This window comes from Ambystoma mexicanum, chromosome 6p (genome assembly GCF_040938575.1).
Source record: "Ambystoma mexicanum isolate Mex_15411 chromosome 6p, UKY_AmexF1_1, whole genome shotgun sequence".
NCBI classification, from domain to species: domain Eukaryota; kingdom Metazoa; phylum Chordata; class Amphibia; order Caudata; family Ambystomatidae; genus Ambystoma; species Ambystoma mexicanum.
In genome coordinates this window covers 801604084-801625731 of record NC_090935.1, presented here as the reverse complement: position 1 = coordinate 801625731, position 21648 = coordinate 801604084, and the positions used below count along the sequence as shown (strand labels likewise).

Sequence of the window (21648 nt, the reverse complement as noted above, 5' to 3'; positions counted from 1 at the left end):
AAATACCTCCCTTCTCGAGCTCTTCGCTCATCCGCCTCCAACTCTCTCAGGGTCAGTCGCTTCTCCAAGCAACAAGTTGGTGGGAGATCTCTTTCCTCGGCTGGGGCCTCCGTCTGGAAGACCATCCCTGCAACTGGAGGAGAACCATCTCTGGTTCCGAAAGCTCCTCAAAATCTTTCTCTTTGCTTCTGCTTTTTCTCCTCCCCCCCTCCTCTGCTGGCCTTCCAGTTGTAACTGGAACTACACTGGCTGTCTGGACACCCTCTGATCTCGGGACCAGGTCCTCTGCCAGCGTTTCACACCTGCACTGCCCACCTGGCAACCCACGCACTTGGGGACTGTTCTCTGTATTCCCTACAGCCCCCCCTCCCAGCTCTTGACACCTGCTGTCTGCACTTACCATGCACTTGCCACATGCTGGCCGCTACTTACTTGTTATCATCTTTGCCATGTACTGCACTGTCCCTGCCCCTTCCCACGCACTTGTGCGATCTGAATGACACCTGGCCTAGTAGGATCGCTTTTCGTCCTCCCTTTGTTCCCCTCCCCTGCCTCGCCGCACCTTGAAACACTTGTGTATAGGCGCGTTATAAATGCCATATCATATATCATAAAGATGATGCCTATGGAGTTGGTTAGACTCCATAACCAAAAAAGAAAGTGTATAAGATCACAGTAAAATGCATGAGAGAGCGGAAAAAAGGGTCTCACTCTCTCCAGGTTAAAAAATTAAAGTTGCTGGGGGTCTCGATGGAAATTAGCATATTTTTGAGAATTCTCCCTTACAGTCTCACCAACATCGGTCAGATGATCACACAGTTTCAGAACTCCCATGAATCTGCCAGCTTCTGCCTTCCTCCACATCTTCATTCTCATGGCCTCCTGCATTTTCTGTGCTGCGAGAGGCCAGCCAGGATTACTCATACATACTGCATGGGGACGGTACTGGAACCTTTGGCAGCGGAAAATTGAGCTTCTCCTTTAAATTTAGTACAGCGCATGACGTCGCAGCCTCAGGCGTGTGAAGGCCCTGCCAAGGCCCCGCCCTCCGGTGCCTCACCTGAGTCCCTTTTTCCGCATGGACGGTGTCGGATCTGGCAGCCAGCGCAAAGACTCTTTTAGCTTTGCGCTTGCTCCCCTTCTTTGTATTTCAATCTTATTTAACCTCCCTTCCGTGCTTTGCCTCCCCGACGCATGTTGGCTGCAGGAGGATTCACGAGATGAGTGCCTGAGGCCCCACCACCGCTGGTACACGTGCGTGGCTTGCAGCGCTCTCGGTTACCGGGCATTGAAGAATAGGTTGTAGTGTTGAGGGAGATCTTCCACACTTCTTCTCCAGCTCACCTCAAAGACTTTGTCTCCAGGACCTCACGGCAAGACAAGGTAGGCCCTTTGTTTACTATGGCTCCTCAGTGCAGTGACCCCTTCCCAGGGGTTGCCATGGGCAAGGGTTCTTTGGATTCTGGTTCTGGCATTTCCAAGGCCTCTAAGGCTACTCGCTCCCAAGTCGAGGGGCTCTTCGGGCGATCCGTGGGCAGACTTTGTCAAGGATAACGGCCCCAGGCCGAGGGGGCTCCATCGGGTGATCCACAGAGGGACAATCAAGTTCATCGTCCTCTTCAGCCCCAAGGGCCAATAGATCGTTGTGTTCTTCCTTCAAGAGTCGGTCCTCAGTACGATCCGACACGACTACCAGTGCAGAGGCAGAGGGTGCATTGCCTACCGGAGTTTCCTCTGAGGTCGTGGAGTCGGGGCGTTCAGACTACAGCCTCAACGCCTACCAGAGCAAGCTTGGAGGTCAACAGTTCTTTTTTGGGTGCAAGACCCAAGGCATGTCTGAGCCGGCACATGGTGCACGGCCTTGTCGCCCCCCTTCCCAGAGCGTGGTGCATGGCCCCAAGATAGCAGACATGCACCTGGCAGAGCCTGCTAGGTCTGCAGCCGCTTTGGATTCCAACGCGGGTCTGCCCGCGCTCTCGCTTATTGAATGGGCCCTACAAGAAGGTCCCATTCCCCTACCCTCAGGAAGCGGCGGCGGACTGTACGGTACAGGTGGGTGGTCTCTGCAAGGATACATCTACCCTTTGCAGCCTTATGACTATACGCCCCACGCACCTCAGTGCTTTGATCAGGAATGGAGGCCTAGCGCTGCCGAGGGCTGGGCCACTCTGGACCCGGCGGCTTCCAAGAACCGCTTCTTTGAGCGCTTACTCCTCATTTGTTCCCCGCAGGTGATGGAGCTCCTAAAGGACATTGTCAAGGAGGTGATCCCTCCGGTTGTGCCTCCAGCCTCCTCCGCTGGTTCCTCCAGCGCTGCCAGTGCCTGTCCTTCCCCTGGTCCAGGCCTTGCTGGTTGTCCAATATCCTCTGCCGCCACCTCCTCTACCACCAACGCCTCCCCCTCGGCAACTGTTGGATCTTTCTTTGGTCCTGGATCTAGGGGGGACTCCGCTGACCCCTATGTCCCAGGGCCCGGACTCCCCTCAGTCTGGAAAAAGGGGGGAGAGAGAGATGGACGATGGCGATGATTTCAACAACTCCCAGGACTATGAACCCTAAACGAAGGACCTTGCAGAGTTGTTGGGGGTAGGGGTCCCCCTCCCTGAGGAGCCCCCCCATGAGTCGGGAGCGCTAGACAAACGTACCATGATCTGTTCAGGTATCCCTCTCCAGAAGTATGTCCTGCAGGTGGCGAGGAAGGTCTGGGAGAAGCCCAGGGTCAATGCCCAGATGAACAAGAAGTTGTTCAGGCTGACGGATGGGGAGCCAATTCTCCTGGCCTCCCACCCTCAGCCTCACTCTTCGGTGGTGGCTGCAGCCTCACTCTATTCGAAAACATTGTCTTCTTCGTCTTCCTACTCGGGAGCTGCCTCCAGTTGTCTTTCTAAGGAGGACAAGTTCCTTCAGTATTTGGGCAAACAATGCTATATCAGGGCAGCATCTACGACAGGCCAACCCTGATGCCCTATTGGCTGCGTCTAACCAGAAGCTGTGGCAAGAGCTTGGGAATTTCTGCCCGACCTCCCTCTGGAAAGGCAGGCCGGTCTGGCAGATGCCTGGGCCCTTGCGCAGGACCTCACGGAGTCTTCGGTCCCCCACATCCACACAGCTAGCAGAGGGCTGTGCTTGGGGGTCAAGATGAGAAGGACGGCATGGATGCATGCCCAATATATTTTCCTCTAACGTGCAGGAGCGGATCTTAGACCTTCCCTTAGAGGGCGTGGACCTTTTTCATTCATCAACCGATAATGAGTTGACAAAGAAGAAAACCTCTATGCAAACCTCCAAATCCTTGACCATCCTGACTAAGCCAGGGTAAAAGTAATTTCCTCTGACTCAAGGCAGGGCCGAATTGAAACCCATCTCCTTCACCGGATTCAAGGGGTTTCTGGTATGCAGAGGCCTGATAGGTTGCCCTGCGACAACAGGAGGGAACGGGAACAGCAAAGGACTTCACGTGTGTTTTTCCAATCCCGCCTCCGATGCCAAGAAACAGTGTTGTCACGGTAGGGGAACACAGCTCCCCAGTAGGGAGCCAACTGGCTCTTTTCCAGGACAGCTGGAAGTATCTTTGCAAGAATCCTTGGATCCTATCCATAGTCTCCATGGGCTTCACTCTTCCTCTTTCTTTACCATCCTCTCCTCTTCTTCAGATTGGGTCCCCGGCTCTTTTAAAGGAGGTCTTTTCACTCTTGGAGATGCAGGCAATGGAACCGGTTCCTCAGTCAGACAGGTGTTATGGGTTCTACTCCAGGATTTTTGCAGTACACAAGAACAACCAGGCTGGCCTGAGGGTAGTCCTGGACTTGTCCTTTCTAAATCTGTCATTAAACTCTCAAAAGCTTCAAGATGATTACTCCCGAGCACATAGCAGTCTCTTTGTGCAGGGGACTGGATGTGTTCCCTAGACTTTAAGGATGCATACCTGCATGTCCCCATCTACCGGCCGCATTGGAAGTTTCTGCGGTTCCCGATTATGTCGTACCACTTTCTATACAAGGTGCTTCCTTTCGGCCCCTCGTGTCTTTACCAAGTTGATTAACTCAGTGGCGGGTCAACTCCACCTAGAGGGCCATCGCATATACAATGAACTGGACAACTAGCTGGTGAGGGCCAGTTCACCCGAGGGGGTGGTACACTCCTGCCATGGATCGGTGCATATTCTACAGCTGGGGTTTCCCTCTACTGCAGAGTCATAGTTGTGCCCCTGCCAGGATCTGGTCTTCCTGGGGGTGCGTTGGAACACAGTAGTTCAGCAGGTGTTTCCCACGTCAAGAGGCTCTTCTCCCTTCGCAAGGCGACTGAGCACTTTCTGGCCAACTCGACCAACTCAGCATGGTGGTTCCAGCACCTTCTGGGTCTGATGGCATCCTGTGTGCTCATGGTGTAGCATGGCTTCCTCAAGATGAAACGCCTCCAGCTCCACCTGGCAGCCAATTGGGATCAGGAGACGGGGGTCTTAGTCGGACAGGCAGTGGGGGCCCCCCCTTCCTTCACCCGACTGGATCCTACCCTGGTGGGGACAACGGAATCCTCTCTTTCGGGCTGATCGGGCTACTTTAAACTGGAGGGCTACATGATAAATGCGCATGGTCCAAGGCGGAAGCCCTCCTGCTCATCAATCTGCTCGAGCTCCTGGCCCTCAACTCTTTTCTGCCCTTTACTAGGGACAGGCAGTTCTGGTCAGGATGGACAACTCCACTACTATGTTTACTTGAACAAGCAGGGTGTCATCCGAACCCCCAATCCTCCTCTGTATGGGCGCTGTATAGATCTGGGAATGGGCCCTGATGGAGGGTATTTGGATTTCTGCAGTCCACCACCCAGGGGACAGCAATGCGGAAGTGGACCAGCTTAGCCTCTTGGGGTTCAACACCTATGAGTTGGAGTTACACCCTGACTCCTTCTTGCCCCTGATCCAGGGTTGTGGGTTCACAGACCTGGACTTATTCGCATCTCCTCAGAGTTCCAAGTGTCCCCAGTTTGCTTGATTGGCAGGTCGGGGGTCTCTGGGAGATGCATTCCAGATCTGTTGGCAGGGCCGCAGGGTTATGCGCTCCCCCACCCTCCTCTGCTCCAACAGACCCTCTGCAAGTCCTGGGCTTAGGTGGGCTGCAGCCTCATCTTGATTGCCCCCACTGGCCTTCAAGAGCCTGGTTTTTGGATCTGCTGAAGGTACGCTCCCAGGGGCCTGGCCTCCTTCAGAATCCCAACAGGGGCTTCCTGACGCAGCATGGCGGCGCAGTGTAACATTCAGACCCTGCCAGGCTGCCTGGTTCCTGACCAGCTGAGGCTTCAGCATGCCCAATTTTTAGATGACAACTGGGGCATCATTCAACAGGCCAGGCGGCCCTCTACTCAGTCGGAGTAAGAGCAAATAGACTAGGTTCTGCCATTGGGCTCATGAAAAGGGTCTGGATCCTGTCACCTTTCCGCTGGACGATGTACTGGCTTTTTGAGCGCACCTGGCTCGTTCTACAGTGCAGATGGATACTTGCCACACCTATTTGGCGGCCATCGGGGGGCGTACAAGAACTCTACATATGTGTTTTTTTGGCTGCTAATACAGTGATTTTAGGGGGTTGTCTAGGCTTTTTCCTCCGGTGCACAGGCCGCACCCGGTCTGTGACTTCAATGTGATTCTTGCAGCGCAAACCTTTCAAGCAGATGGCCTCTGTGGACATTCAGCTGGTGACACTGACAGTTTTGTTGGGGGCTCTCACCTCTGTGAAAAGGCAGCTAGCTGCAGGCGTGGTCTTCGTGCAAGCCTTTCACCACGTTTCACAATGACATGGTCATCTTACACACTCGCCCAAACCTCTTTCCCAAGGTGGTTTCTATTTCATCTGAATCAGGAGATCTTTCAGGCAGCCTGGGGCACTGTTTGTCACTTTCGGGAGCTCCTCCCCAGCTCTCAGGCTTCCAAGGCTTCTATCGTTGGATGGTTCAGGCCATTTCTGAGGTGTATACGATAATGAGCAAACCAATCCTGGAGGGATTCCATGCCCATGCGGCGAGGGCTAAGGCCACGGCTGTCCCGTTTCAGATACTTGCTTCCTGGGATGTCATCAGCAGGGAGGCTACTCGGGCCACTCCATTGGCTTTCTGCAGACACTATTCCCTGGACACCAGCTCCAGGCGTGATGCTGAGTTTAGACAGGCTATTCTGAAGAACCTGTTTGCTTCTTCCTAGGCATAAGTTAGGTTGTTGCGGCTCAACCCTATGGTCTTGTTCGGTGGAATCACCCACAAGGATGGAGGAAAGGGCACAAGATGTATGAGTAATTAAAGTTACTCACTATAGTGACTAGAGTTCTGCTAGTCGATAGTCCCCTTTTCTCCATACGTCCCGCCCACCTTCCTCCGCTTTTATGCCAGGGGCTAATATGTAATAAGTGTAGCCAGGTATCTAAGCATCTGATGTTTTCAAAGGGGACTGAGATGAGGTGCCAGAGGATGGAGCCTCAGCATGCTGTTCGCTTGCCCAAGGCCAGACACCTGTGCGGGCTATACTAAATTTAAAGGGGAAGCTCCATTTTTTTCGCTGCCAAAGGTTCTGGTATCATCCCCATGTTTTGGGACACCCACATGGATGGATGGAAGGGTACTATGGACCGAGTACTCTAGTCACTACAGTGACTACAGTTTTGCAAAAAGTTTGGGTGTCCTCCAGATATCGAGAGCAGTGGCCAGCGACCTCTCCTGTTGGACCAACAGGGAGAGCATAATGGTGGGGGGGGGGGGAACTCTTTTGCACACCTTGGCCAGAGACGCAAGTTGTCACGGATGCGTCCCTGAAGGGCTGGGGCGTTCCGCCACAGTGATCTGCACACGAGTGGTCTTTGGTCGTCGATGGCAAATGTGAGGAGACAGAAATGCGAGGTGGACCAAAAGGTATAGTATTCTCAGGATTTGCCATTTTATTAAATAGAAAGGGGTGGGATAAATGCCCATCTTTCCCTAACCTAACGGGGATGTCCCTGCCTAGCAAACTAAAGAAAAGTGACCTACTGTCCAAAAGGTCTCTGACCCTCACACGTATACACACAACAAAATGATACAAGGAAAGTTTGTCTTCAGTTCTACCAAACAATATACAAATTCAAATGTTTTAGAAAGTACTCCTTGTGACCAGTGTTGAACTCCTTTCCCCTGGATCAATTCAGGAATACCCCAAGTAAAGTTCTGAGGCAATAAAGTTCCGTTCAGATACTGAAAAAGTACAAAAAACACAAAAAGTATTTTCCATTTACTCTTTGACTTGGCAAGATAAATGTCTCTCACAGATGCTTGTTCACAAATCAAAACAACTGTTGTTCTCCAAGGTCTATGGCTTGGTAAAGTAAATGTCACTCCCTCAAAACACAAGTTAATAAACCGAGGAAATTATTCTCTTCAAATTGTCAAGTCATTTTTAGCACATCATACTTTTTTGCTCAAAGGAAACACTTTTGTCAGGATGCACATGAACGACTTTTTGTAATGCAACAGTTCATCAAAAGGTGTAAAAGGTAACACGTTCCTTGCAACACACCTTTTGTCACAAACAGACTTTCAAATCATCATATTCTTTCCTGGTATACTCACTTGCCAGGACTAACTGCTATAGGTCCTTTTCCTGGTTTACCCCGCCTGCCAGGATGAAACTTGTGTTTGATGACCATGCTTATTCCAAGATTCTCCGCACCAGTATCCGATGTAAGGAGGTCTGAACAACAACTGCTCGTCTTTATAGTCTTTTGACTCTTTGCAGTGTGGGTTTCAGATCGCCCCAGATTGGTATCCCATGAAAAGGGAGTTGCATCCTTGTTGCTTCTGTATTATTCTTCTCTAGCCTGTTGGCTGTTGGCAATGCAAGTCCCAGGTTTTCTCCAGTTGGTGTCCCATATAAGAAAAGGTGTACCCCTGCTGCCTTTGTCTTTCTTCCATTGTTCGGTATTCAAAATCATTAGTTTCATCTAATTGTCTTATTCGGAATGCCCTGGGATCGGATCACCTGACCTCTCAGGCCAACTCACTGGTCTTCTCTTGTGTCTCCATTTTGCTCATTTGAACTTTGGATCTTCTAGGGTCTGTCCGCTCTGCTGCCAGCTCCAGTATTACTGCCGCTGTAAACGCAGTACTTTGGTGGAGCTTTGGCAGCCCTGTCTCTGCTTCTGCTTTCCTACTGGAGCGGTTCACAGCGTGTTGTGAGCTTGTTTCCCACATGGCATAGCCTTTGCCAATACTGCTTCCAATGCGCTCTTTACATGGCCACATACCTTCTCCCGTGTTGGCGTAAACTGGCGTTTCTCCTGCTTCCACAGCGGGTCCCGCATTCAGACCTGCTGCTGTCGCCTCTTCTTCTCCTTCAGCATCTCCTTCCTTCAGCTGTACCTCATTTGGGAATTTAAATGTCCCACCCAGGTGCTTCACTCTACAACAACTAGACCTCATTATGTTCAATGGTACTTTTAATCTCCATTAACTGAGTCCCTCTTCCCAGTACCACAGGCTATGAAGTCCATAGTGTCTTCGTTTTTTTTGTTTTTTTTCTATTTGCATTCCCTTCCGGGGGCTGCTTGTGACCTATGCAGCCCAGGAGAATGTTTTCCCGATGACAGGCCCACCTTGCTGGCCACACGGTTTGCCTTTGGGACATGGCTGAGCAGCCCAGTCAGGATTAAGGCCCTAGGGGACTGCTCGAGACAGCTACCCCCCAGGTAAGTGTCTCTCTCCTTCAACTGTCCTTTTTTCAACTGTCCTTATTTTTAAATCCTGCTGGATTCTCTTCTTCTCTCCCCTGCCCAGCCCATTCTTGGGCAGGGGAGTTATTTTCTATTGGTATGTCCTTTGCTTTTAACATTCCATCCAGCCCCATACTGGGCTGGGTGGTTTCTCCCAGACTCACAAATAAAACGCACACACACTACACATTTAATAAAACCTTTATCACTGCACTGTTGTCTGTGTCTTGCTTTCCTCTGTGTTCCCTCAGAGTGCCAGCATGTAGCCCAACTCTCTGCTTCGGGTGCAAGACCCAATCTGTATCCTCATGTCTGAGGCCTCTCTTGCCTCAGGGCCTTTGTGCCCTCCTGCCCAGGGCATGGCGCAAGGCTTAAAAATGTGGAGCGGCACGTGGCAGAGCCTGCCAGGCAGGTGGCCATCTTGGAACCAGCTCAAGGCACGCCAGTGCTTTCGCCCATCAAGTGGGCTTTGCAGGATGATTCCAGCCCCCTTCCTTCTGAAAGCGGCAGCGGAACCTACGGTGCAGGGTTTTGGTCCCTGCAGGGGTACATGTACCCATCACATCCCTACAGCTACACGTACCAGGTGCCTCTGCGCTTTGACCAAGAGCAGAGGCCAGCGCCTCAGAGGGCAGGGCTCTTAGGGAGCCGGCGGCCAGTGTTAGGCAGACACCTGTGCAGTTCCCTTAGGGACCACTGCAAAAGGCTTAAGACTACAGGTGTTGGCAGTAAACCCAATTGGTAGCAGTCTGTACCACCCAGATTTACCTGGTAGCTGTGGCTGAGCAGCCAGACTTCTCTCAAGAAGAGTTAGACAGTATATAGAGTATACAAGATAGGTACCAAAATACAGTAGCACAAGCAAACACTGACCAGAGCTTTGGTATCAAAGTATATACTTATTTATTTAAAGACACACTTATAGAAACACTCCAGCACTATTATTGTAAGCAAGTTCAAAACAGTCACTATTGATATATATGCATCCCTTATTCCTTATCAGACAAGTCTTAGTTAACACCACTTATTTTCAGACAGAGGTGAGCGTTTAACTGAAGATGGCACTCCAATAAGTTATCAAAAAAAGGGAGGGAAAAGGCAGAAATTAGAAAAGCACACAACAGTAATACTTTAGAAGCACCCAGCAAGGCAGGACAGTCAAATTCGACTTGTGAGCAAAAAGTTCAGAGGCAGGGCTCCCTCTTAGAGAGAGCAGAGCACCAATGCGCCCGAGATCACACAGTTTAAGAGGCTCGAAAAAGTCTTGCAGGGAGTTCAAAAGGAATTAGTTCAGCTGAAAAAAAGTTCAGTTACCCAGCCTAGGGTCAGCCCAGGTAGTAAATCGAGGATTTAATAGACACCCCGTATAGACGGTTGCAAGGGAGGCTAGGCGGACACAGTACCTTTAAAATGGAGAGGATCCTCAAGCGGGGGCAGTTGTTCCTGGCAGCGGGTGCAAGTCGCAGCGTCATCCAGAGGAAGAGAAGATCTCGACGTGGAGGAAAGCTGAAGGTCGTTGCACTGCCAGGGAAGAAACCAGCCGCGGAGTTCTCTGGTTAAAAGGTATTACCCTTTTATTCGCGGTAGTGGTAAATCGTGGTATCCCGGTTGCCGGGGTGCTTGGCACAGGCAAGGCGGCCACGAGATGATCCGGGAAGGCGATAGGACGGGCAAACTGGTTATCCCCACCAGTCAAAGGAAGAAGACTCCTCAGAATGAAGATCTTCTCTGTCGTCGGGAAAAGTGGTGAGACTGTTCAGCAGGGCTCCACCGGTGGTGTCGTTGCAGGTCGGCTCAGCTTCTCCCTCCTTGGATTCTTTAGGTCCTGTGGCGACGTCTGAAGTTCCAGTCCCCAAAGCCCTGCTTTTATGCAGAAAACCCCCATTCATCAGTCCTAGCTGTCACTCAAACATGCTAAGTGGTGAGCCGGGCGGCTCACCACTGGGCCAATCATACAAGAGTGCGACTTGAGTTGCCGAGGCAACTCAGTCCAGGGTGCCTAAACCCCACTCTCACACATCCTGTAGACCCAAACAGAGTGCCACCACTTTTGGAGGCTTCTGTATAGAAGCCTGCCAAAAAGTGGAACAAAGGGCTCTAATTGGGTTGGAGTTACAGAGGCGAACACAAACGCCATTTTAAAACCGAGTTCTGACAAAAAGACCCAACCGGGGAATAAATAGTAAATAAATAACCCAGCGGTATCTTTAACATTGCACCAAAAAGTGGTGCGTTTAAAATGAATGGGAGAATCCCATAGAAAATATTCCGATGGAATATTTTGCGTGGTAACCACTGCCACCAGCCAGAAATTCGACGAGGGGGGACTGCACAGTGCCCCCTCGAAAAACAGATCCAGGGGCAATCTAATTACCCCTACCAGTACTTCCACAGTATGATGGTTTGTACTGGTTCTGTTCCCAATTTAAGACTAGTAAACTCAGTGGTGACTTTACATGCCCCGGGAGACAGTAGTCCGTCCCAGGGTATGGAGTCTGTGTTTGGGGGTCACTATGACACCCCTGTGTTACTGCACTGAGGGTGCTGTGTAACACACTTACCAAAAACCACATGAAACCCTATGGAGTAAAAGACCCGATAGCCCATAACACACATTACAAAGTCAAAGGATATCTCAAATCATGTCTAAGAGTGGGAGAAAAAGAGTCTCACTCTTAGCAGGAGAAAAAAATAAACCCCAAAAATCCAGCAAAGCTGCTGCGGGACTCACTAGGTTTGGGAAATTAGCCTTAACAGAGAATTCTCCCTAACAGCCAGTGAGGACCGCTTCTTCAAACGCTTCCTCTTCCTCTTCCTCATGCGTTCCTCTCAGACGAAGGGGCTCCTGAAGGACATTGTGAAGGAGGTTGTCCCCCAAGTGGTGCTGCCTGGGCCTCCTCCCCTTGCATCCCCTCCTGTTCCTCCAGCTTTCCCGGTGCCGGTCCCTCCTCTGGTGGAGGCCCTACCGGTCATGCTGATCCCTCCTCCTGTACAACCAACGCCTCCCCCTCAACAGCCGTTGGACTTGTCTGCGGCTCCGGACCTGGAGGGGCCCTGCCAGCAAGCCTGTCCCTGGCCCCTGATTCCCTGCTGCCTTTGAAAAAAGCGGGGGGGGGTGATGATGACAACCTTGAGCATTTTGGAGACTGTAATCTTTGGGTATAAGACACTCTCCCGCCGAGTTTCTTTACACCTAGCATTCCTAGGTCTGGAATTAGGAGAGTACGTCTGAACCCGAATATACGTGGTCGTTGTGTCGCCCAGCTGTGGTGACAAACTTAGAGGGTGCCTTGCTGCTGTGCCCCCCCTGTGCCCTCAGACCTGTTGCAGTGGAATTGGCCTGATCCCTTCATCTGGAGCAGAGAAATCGTCACTGTCCCACAACGGAATCATCCCTGGAACGCAGCCCCTGAAAGCCGCAGAACCGCACAACTGCAGGATTTGAACCTGCAACCGAAGTGGACTCGACTTCCGAAGTTTGTTCTGGAGTGCGCCGAGGGTCAGTGAGTACATGCAACCCTTACCGGTGGCCCCTGGCGCATACATCAATTTTTACCCACAAGTGTCCCCTGAGAGCCACTCTTCGTTTATCGAGGTAGCCTGTGCTACCGAGCTATTCCCAACTCTTGGTTCCTGTTCTGCCCTCTTGGGGAGACCCTCCTCGAATAGTGGGAAACCCTCCTCGAATAGAGGGCAATGTTTTGAACCCAAAAGTCCTTTCGACTCCATCTCCAGGGGAAGTTGATTCGGGTGTTCACGATCAACACCACTGCCTTGTTTTATACATGCAAACATGGAGGTACCCAATCACCAATCCTATCGACCGAGGCACAGTCACTCTAGAATTGGGCCCTTGTCCACTGGATGTTCCTGTCCCCCTTTCATCTGCCAGGCATCCACAGCTCTATTGCCGGCTCCCTGAGCAGGGACCTGCGCTCCTGCCACGAGGGGGGAGCTCCTCCACAACAAGCTTCATCGTGCCTTTCAGACTTGTGGTGTTCTGGAGATAAACCTCTTCGCCACCAGGGAGAATGCCAAGTGCAGAGCATTTGCCAGCAGGATCCCCCCAAGCCTGAAGTCTGGTGGGAGGGTGCCTTCACATTCCTGTTGAGGGACAGATTTCTCTACACATTCGCTCAGTTTCGGTGCAGACAGATCCTGGTGGCCCTGGCCTGGTCGAGCCAATTATGGTACTCTGAACACACCAACCTGTCATAGGCACTTCCAATCTGTTTCCTTCCTCCTTTCAACCTCCTCTCCATGGACAAGGGAATGGTCTACACACAACCTAGCCACCCTCAACCTGATGGCCTTGCTCCTGCTTTCCTATAATTCTGACAATTTCCGACAGGATTGCTGTGATGTTCTTGCAAAATCTCTCGCACCCTCCACGGTCTCTTGCTATCATAAGTGGAAGCGTTTTTACAATTTAGTGTACTGCCAATCACATTGATCCTTTTCACTTCCTACTTTAGGACATTCTGCCATACCTTCTGTCCTTGGCCCGCAGTGTTCTTTCACACTCTTCTATTAAGGTCCATCTGGTGGCCATTTCCAGATTTATTCACGCTTCGGCCACGCCGTCTCTATGGCCCCAGAGCCTTTTTAAAGAATTTCTTAAAGGTCTTTCCTGGGCTTTCTCGCCTGTGCGGATGCCAGCCCACTGTGGGGGTGAAACATTGTTCTGTCCAAGCTTAGGAGTCCCCCCTTCGAGCCCTTGCACAAAGCGGACATTTCCTTTCCTGGAAGACTGTTTTGGTTGTCATCACCTCTGGGTTGGTGAGATCCAGACTTTGTAATGCTGGCCTCCCCAACCGGCGTTCTACAATTCCAAGGTCATGTTGCAGACAAATCTTCATGCGTAAGGTGCATTTGTCTTGCCATCTCACTGAACCATTGGTCCTGCCTGCCTTTTTTGCTTCGTCCTCCACTCTGGCAAAATGCTCGCTGCATTCGCTGAACCCCATGTGGACCTTGAAGTATTATGTTGCCCGTACCAGACTCAACTGCAAGTCCTGTCAGGTGTTCAAGGCTTTTGGTCCTAGGGCTGTCGGCAAAGGGCTGTCCAGTTCCTCTATCTCACCTACTCCCTCAGGGTCAGTCGTTTTTCAAAGAAACGAGCTGGGGGTAGATCTGTCTTCAGCTGGGGCCTCCCTCTCGAACAGCCTCCCTGCCACTCTAAAACTTGAGGAGAACCATCTCCGGTTCCGGAAGCACCTCAAGACCTTCCTCTTTTCTTCTGTCTTCGCTCCCCCTCTCCCCTGCTGATCTGTTCTCTTGGCACCGTGCACCTGTCCACCCTCTGTCCTTCGGGGCCAGGTACCTGCTCACCCTGCCACCCTCCCGCACTGCCTCTGGGCCACCCCTTGCACTGGGGTCTGTATCTGTACCCATACAGCCCCCCTTTTTCTTCCTGCACTTATCAGACATACCCTGTCTGCTGCCTTAAACCTAGCACTTGCAAATTGCTGGCTGCATTACCACTGTTGGTTGCCTTTATTATTTATTTATTGTTAGTCATCTGTTTCTCCTCTGCTTTGCACTTTTCACTTCTCCCCCCTTCCTTGCACTTTTCCCCTCCCCCCTCTCCCATGCACTTGCACGTTCTCAGTGTCACTGGGCCTAGTAAGATTGCTGTTTTGTTCTCCCCTGTTCCCCTCCCTTGCCTTGTCGCGCTCTGAAACACTTGTGTACGAGCACGATAGAAATAAATAAATATTAATTAATCGATCCATCAAACCTACTGACACTGCAACACCAAAGAGCAGCTCCCTAGTCGTCGTAAGGCACACTCCATGAGCGCCATTTCTTCCACCACTGCCTTTGTCTCTGGTTCCCTGCTGTTGGATATCTGCAGGGTGGCCATATGGAGGTCATGTCATACCTACAAGATTCTACTGTGTGAACAGGGATTCCACAGAGGCTGTGCTTCACCATCTGTTTGCATATGGTGAGTTTTTTTTTTCTCCGGAAGGTGATACTCGTACCACCGCCCATTTATTTAATTGTATGCTTGTGTGTGTACTGCTTTGTAATCTGTTCAAACAGCATGTGAATCTGTGAATTTTCCAATGCTGGAGAAGTAATATGTTATTTAACTGTAATTCCTGTTCTCCAGCATTGGTATCTTTCATAGAGTCACATGCGACCCTCCCTCCTACACCACTTATGGCTCTTATTGGCGCGTATTCACCTCCCACGTCCAACTTGGGTCCTTTCTCTCTACCACCTTTTTCTCCACATGTAGGGTTCCCTAGGGCTCTAACCTCTCACCCTGGCTCTTCAATCTCTGTGGCCCACCTAATCTCCATCTTCTTATTTAACTTTCAGTGTTATGCAATGACATGCCGCTCTCTTTCTGGCTCCCTACAGCCTCCTCTCTCGCACATTCCAGACTGTCTATCCGCAATTCATGACTTGTGAACATCCAACGATCTCTGCCTTAATTCCAGTAAAACAGAGATTCTTCTCATCTGGGCCCCTGCTCCCGCTTTCCCTCTCATTCTGGCCGTCCTCCATGGGGCCTCTTCTGTTGCCTTCCTGTCTACTCTCTCCTCTCCTCACAGACCTTTTCAAGAAGGCACACTTCCAGCTGCACCTCCTCAGAGGTACTCTTCCTTTTCTCACTTTCCCGCAGAAGCTCATTGTATCCAAAGCCCTGGTTCTCTCTAGGTTGGATTACTGTAACAGCCTCTTTCTCAGTCAGCCTTACTCAACTGTCTGCCCTCTGCACTAATCCAGAACAGGACTGCATAATTTATCCTTGGTCTCAAGCCCAGGGACTACATCTCTCCAGCCCTGAAATCTCTCCACTGGTTTCCGGTGGCTGCAAGGATCAAGTTCAAGACCCTCTGCATCGCCCACCAGGCTTTCTGGGGCAGGGGCCCGCACTACATTCAACACTCACTTTCTAAATACCTTCCTTCTCGAGCCCTTTACTCTGATACCTCCAACTCTCTGAGCGTCAGACGCTTCTCCAGGCAGAGAGTAGTGGGCAGATCATGTTCCTCTGCAGGTTCCTCCCTCTGGAACTGCCTCCCTGCCCCTCTCAAACTTGAGCCGGACCATCTGTAGTTCTGGAAGGAGCTCAAACCCTTCATTTTCTCCTCTGCTTTCACTCCCCTCCCTCCCCTTGACCTACCTGTCTGCTGCACCAACTGGTTGCTTGGTTACCCTCAGTCTCACTGGGTACCTGGCTCCTCCTGACTGGTCTTCCCTGCACTGCCTCCGGGCCCGTCACGCACTAGGGGCTGCAACTGTAGCCTCTACAATGCTGCCCTGATTGCACTTTCCCCTCCCTCCCACTTGCACTTCCCTGTTCCCCTTCCCCTGCATTTTGTTACGCACTTGCACGATCTGACACAAGGCCTAGTAAGATTGATTGTCTTGTCCTCCCTCTGTACCCTCCAGTCTTGTCGCGCCTAGAAACACATGTGTACAGGCGTGTTATAAATGACTTATATCATATTGCCACGTTCACGTACGCTGTGCAAATCCGAAGCTAGCCTCCAGGGGTGGAGCTAGGGGAGTCTTTGCCTATTGGGCAATATTACTCTAGGCGCCTATAAGAGAACACTGAAGTTTACAAGATAAACTGTTTTAATGTTACTGAGGATTCCCACCCTGACAACAGAGAATATTCAAACATCAGGTGAATCTTTGAAAGATATCGATGCTGGAGAACAGGAGTCACATATAAGTAACTTATTCCTTTCTCCTGCTGGCCGGTTCAAAATGCTCACATTAGCCTTCTTTTGCAGAAGTATCTGGTGTCTTTCTATAAAGCTTAATTGGCCACTTGTGATTACCTAGCTGCTGAGCTGCAATATCCATGAATCTTGGGTTCAGAATTTCCATGTCATCTTATTGGCATTTTGAAGGGTTTGGAGAAATGTACTGAGTGGTGAAAATGTGATTACTGTTTTGTATTGTTTTGAGGTTTCTTATTTCCAGGTCGGAAAATCGATTTAAGATTGTAAAAGTATACAGTAAAAGGGAAACGGTTTTAGCAATGTCATTTAACCGCTTATGATATTGCAGCCCATTGTAGAGACCGTTTTCAGGATTCGAAGTATGTACACACATTGGTCGAACACACAATGGTGTTTCACTTTAGACCACTCTTGATGTTGGCAGAAATAGCTATTTCTTAGTAAGTCACATAATTCAATGACCTAATGTTAGCCCAATTTTGTGTGCTATGCTTTTACAAATGTGGTTTGGAATCCTGAAGGATTTAGACTGTGTTTAGTTTTAGTACTTTATGTCTCAAATATGGCAGTTACTCAATGTTGTAAACCAATACCAGTGATGTAAGAGTATTCCATAGACTTCTTTTTGATGCTGGTGAATTTCCAAAGCGTGTGATTGCTGAGGACATTTTTCTAAAAATTACTGATCAAGCTCAGTATATTTATACATTACATAGTAATATAAATTTACTGTTGGCACGTTAATTAAAATAGCTTGTGTATTAATCAGTATCATCTGTGTATGTCTTATTTGTTAGATACTACAACGACAGCAAACACCGCAAGGTAGATGACCACAGAAGTAGACTTCACAGATCAGGTGTTGAAGGAAGCTTGAAAGACAGTAGGTCTCATTCTGATCACCGGACCCACTCAGACCATCGACTACAGCCAGACCATCGATTACAATCTGACCATCGACCCAGTTCTGACCATCGAGCCAGCTCAGACTTTAGTCATAAATCCTCCAGGGATTATCGGTACCATTCAGATTGGCAGATGGACCACAGACCGTCAAGCAGTGATCCCAGGTTGGCATTAGACCACAGGCAGCCTTATGGCTCACGGTCTCCCTTGGGACACAGATCTCCTTTTGAACACTCGTCTGATCACAAAGGTACACCAGAGCATATATGGAGCAGCCGGAAAACATAACAAAAACTGACATTTTGTCTGGGACTTTAGCCATATTCAATAAACCAACCAAGTAATTGCCTTACATGACATGGAAGATATGGACTAGATCTGCTTGCTGTAGCAGTATTGTTAATTCTTTCCAGGATGCAAGGTCTATTATCCCAACAGAGGAAAAACTATTTTTGTATTTAAGATTTATGCTGCACTGTGCTACAAATATTGTGGCATTTTTTTTAAAGAAATGGAATAAGTTTACTATCGCAGAGACCTCAGCACTGCCCCGTTTAGACCGGATCGACCCTAAAACTATTTAAACTGAACTTGGTTTAACTTGCTTCTGTAAAGGAACTTTAAACACTGACCTGCGATCATGTTTCAGGATGGATTGAAGAGGTTTATTTTCAAGGTGGAAGGACTCTGAAGAAGTGTGTACACTTTCCAAAGCTACTTGTTTACATTGTGACCACCTTGCCGCTTTTCATCACAAGCTTGAATATTTAAATTCTGTACCTACAGCTGTAAAATAGCCAGATTTGCTGTTTGTGATCAGTTACCTTTTTACAAACCTGCTGTAAATTATTGTAAATTCATTAATTAAATGAGCTTTCTTCCTTTCTCAGGCTTTTTTGACTGTTCCTTTTCCCACCAACTCAGGCCTTCTTGTCAAACATGAGACAAATCAATGTATTACCTTTTTTTAATTGTCTTTATGGAATCATTGTTCCAAATGTACAGATGGGAAGGGAACATTTTATTGGATTTGTATGTCCCTTAGTACACATTTTAGCATATTTCATTAGATATGTTGTCCCATTTTTTTGTTTAAATAATGTCAGTGTTGCAGTTGTTTTAGTAACTAATTAAGAAAATGTGTAATCTCCAAGATTATGCAATGTAAACACTTCAAATGTGTTGCTTAAAAGGGAAAAGAAGTTCTGTGAACAATTCTTTATCCAAATTGGCTAAAATCTTTAGAGAATCTGCTTGTTTCACTTTTTCTAAAATGGGCAATAATATCCAATGCACTATGCAGCCACTTTGTTTAAATAAAACAGATATGTTAATATACTGTTACAGTGCACACTGATTGTATATAGATAGATACTTCTCTATATGACAAATTAAATTTAAACAAAAAGTATCTGGGCTCTTGTAGTTTTGTCCAGCATTTTACTTTGATCTAAAGTCAACTTCAGTTTAAAATTATTTTAACCAATCCTGCATCATAGCAAAGTGTATATTAAAAATAAATATTGTATAATATTATTCCTGCTGAAATAATTTGTTTTGTAATTGAAATGACTAGGACAATGTACACTTTTAAACTCCATAATCAATTTACTTGATAAAATATTCAGTAACAAAACTTTATTTGCAAACAGTTCTTCTTTGTAATGAAAGCAGATTTGGTTATTCATTTACAAAATATTAATTTGTATAGGTTGACTGTATTTGATAACGAAAAATACATGCTTAGTTTTGTGCCTATATTTCAGTAAAAAAGTGAATTTGATTAGTTGTATTCGCCATTAGAATTCATCTTTTATTGCCAAACATGAGATGCTTCCACTAGGGAAATTTGGGCTATCTGAGAGAAATGAACAAGGCCTTCTTTAAAAATGCCTCCTAGATTTGGATCTAGCACCACAAGTACAAGGGCTAAGTGGGGAGGGATTCCAGCAATGCTGAATACATGTAGCCCCAGATAGCTACTGCTATGTTTTCATGTACTCTGTTCTAATCTTCAAGGAAGAAACTGGTATGGCAGTGGGGGAAAAAAGAGACTGTACTGTGTGGGCACCCTGTTCCTCTTGTTCTTTTTCTAGCGGAATCAGGAGTGTCTAGCAGTCTTCCCTCTAATTCATATGCATGCCCAGTTTCCCTCTTGGATGCTGCTGAGGAAAGTGTTAGCACCACACAGAGATAATCTCCACCTTCAATGGATTGCTTTTCTCCTACAGATTCCTCATCGGATAGATATCCTCTTCCAGCTCAGCTGCTTGGAAAAGTTTTGACATTGGGCGTAGTTGCGCTCAACTCGTCCGTCAATCCGTCCTGCTCTGTTCTTGAACGTTGACTCCAGACGTGACATCGGGCGTTGTGTATATATATTTCTGAGGCTTGTGGAATCTGCTTAGATCTCATGCTATAGGCCGACATCTATTGGAAGCTACGGAGTATTACAGTTGTTTTTGAAACTAAAAAGGGACGTCGCCAGGGCATGCCAGTAATACTATCCCTAGTGGGATTTCTACTGTACCCATGTTGCTTCACACGTTGAGGTCTCTCAGATTGTTCTTTTCCGGCATTGTAGTCCTTCGCATATCGCAGTGTTCCTTCTTGGATATTGTCATTGCTTAGAAAAGTTAAACTTGTTGTATGCTTTCTGCTCTTTTGCTATCTGTCTACCGTAAGATCTTCGGCGACGGCATCGAGGATGGATTACCATTGTTGATGACTACAACTAGTCCCGACAAACCTTTGCCACAGCCTCGGAAGGCCTCAACGGGCCTCAGCCCTCATAGTAGGGAGAGTGGGGCTTGTTCATTCTTTAGTCTCATTAAGAGAAGGCATATTCCCCTCTCCACCCACTTATTTCACCAGGTTGCCTTCCCCATACATAATGGAGAATACACCCTGTAAGTGTTGCGCCTCCTGTAAAAGAACGTCCCCTAAGGAGGACTTGCACTGGGTGTGCAATCTCTGTCTCCCAAGGCATCACGCCGAAGGACAGTGCAAGTTGTGCAAACTGTTCAGGCCCAAAACACTCAAGAACCACATAACGCTGGGCCCACCACGCAATGCAGGCCGAGGCCACCATGGATGTCGAAGGAGCCTCCATCGACGGCAGCATCGATGTCTACAGTGACGTGAGGGTGATCGGGATCAGTCGGATATCCGCGTACAAGCCCCGACCCCAACAGGCAGGCTGGCGGTTCTGCTACGGGGACATCACGCGGCAGAACTAGCACAACCAAGTCGCACCACACAAAACACACCTCCCATGGCCGAAAGTCGACCACGGCGCTGACCGGAAAGCCACACACAGCATCAAGGTGGAGGTCTGAAATTTCCCTGACCTTTGGGCCATCGTGTTTGCCGTCACCACACCACAGGCTCCCGAAACAGACAAGCAAGCCTGTTTCTGACACCGTGTCTAGAGCCACGAAATCCTCATATGCCGACGAACGAGCGTCGAAAGACAGTTCGACTGCCCCCTTGCATGCTGAACACCAACCGTCGAAGGATCCGTTGAAGGCCTCTTCGAATACTACATCAAGCTCGAAAATGAGCAAGCTCATTAAAAAACATGTCCCAGATATACTGTTAAAAGGCCGGATGTCAGAAAACCATAAGCCTTCTAAGACACAGGGAGAGGGCACTATTTCGGGGACTATGACCCACGCATAGGACACCATTTCAGCGGCTATACACCATAAAAGACCCACTGGACCAACACAAGGCCTACCCCACTGCTTCTGTTCCCCCAGTAATCCCAAGTTCCTCACAATGGATAGCAGAACAGATTGATGAAGTCATGAGGCATATGTCCTCTCTAGCTAATTTCTTTGATGACCACACTGAGATCAGGGCGCGCCACACAGTGGGCCAGTAACTATTCAAAGCGGGGCAGCAGTTACCCAGTCTTCCACCAAAAGAGCCCGCACAGACCTCACACAAGCTTCCACCTCGCAGCAGGACTTAGGGCAGCATGCTTATTGTTACACCATGCAAGACTCCCAGGATCCTGGAACTTACCCAGATGACCAAGCGGACATGGGTGACGTCGGCCAGTATTATGACGACGAGGATGTCTACGTCATCCAGTCACCAGATCACTCAGACCCACCGGTGGCAGACTCACCAGTGGATAACCAAATACAGTATAATGACTTGTGACCTGCTCCCAAAGGCGGCAGCGCATTTCAAAGTCAATACACAAGAGACACAAGTCGATAAGGACTTTGTTGAAGACATACTAGGGGATAAGAAGTCAGCAACCCAACTTATCCCCCTACTACAATCGGTACAGA

The 21648-nt window shown here is 48.9% G+C and overlaps 1 protein-coding gene across 1 annotated transcript in view; it reads left to right on the top strand.

The window, feature by feature from the left end:
* Positions 1 to 18755, top strand: part of CHD1 (chromodomain helicase DNA binding protein 1) — a 2212767-nt gene extending 2194012 nt beyond the window's left edge. Inside the window, exon 37 of the mRNA XM_069625454.1 lies at positions 17236 to 18755. Within this exon, the coding sequence (XP_069481555.1) occupies positions 17236 to 17632 (397 nt within the window). The 3' untranslated portion in view covers positions 17633 to 18755. The remainder of the gene's footprint in view (positions 1 to 17235) is intronic.
* The last annotated feature ends 2893 nt before the right edge of the window (positions 18756 to 21648 follow it).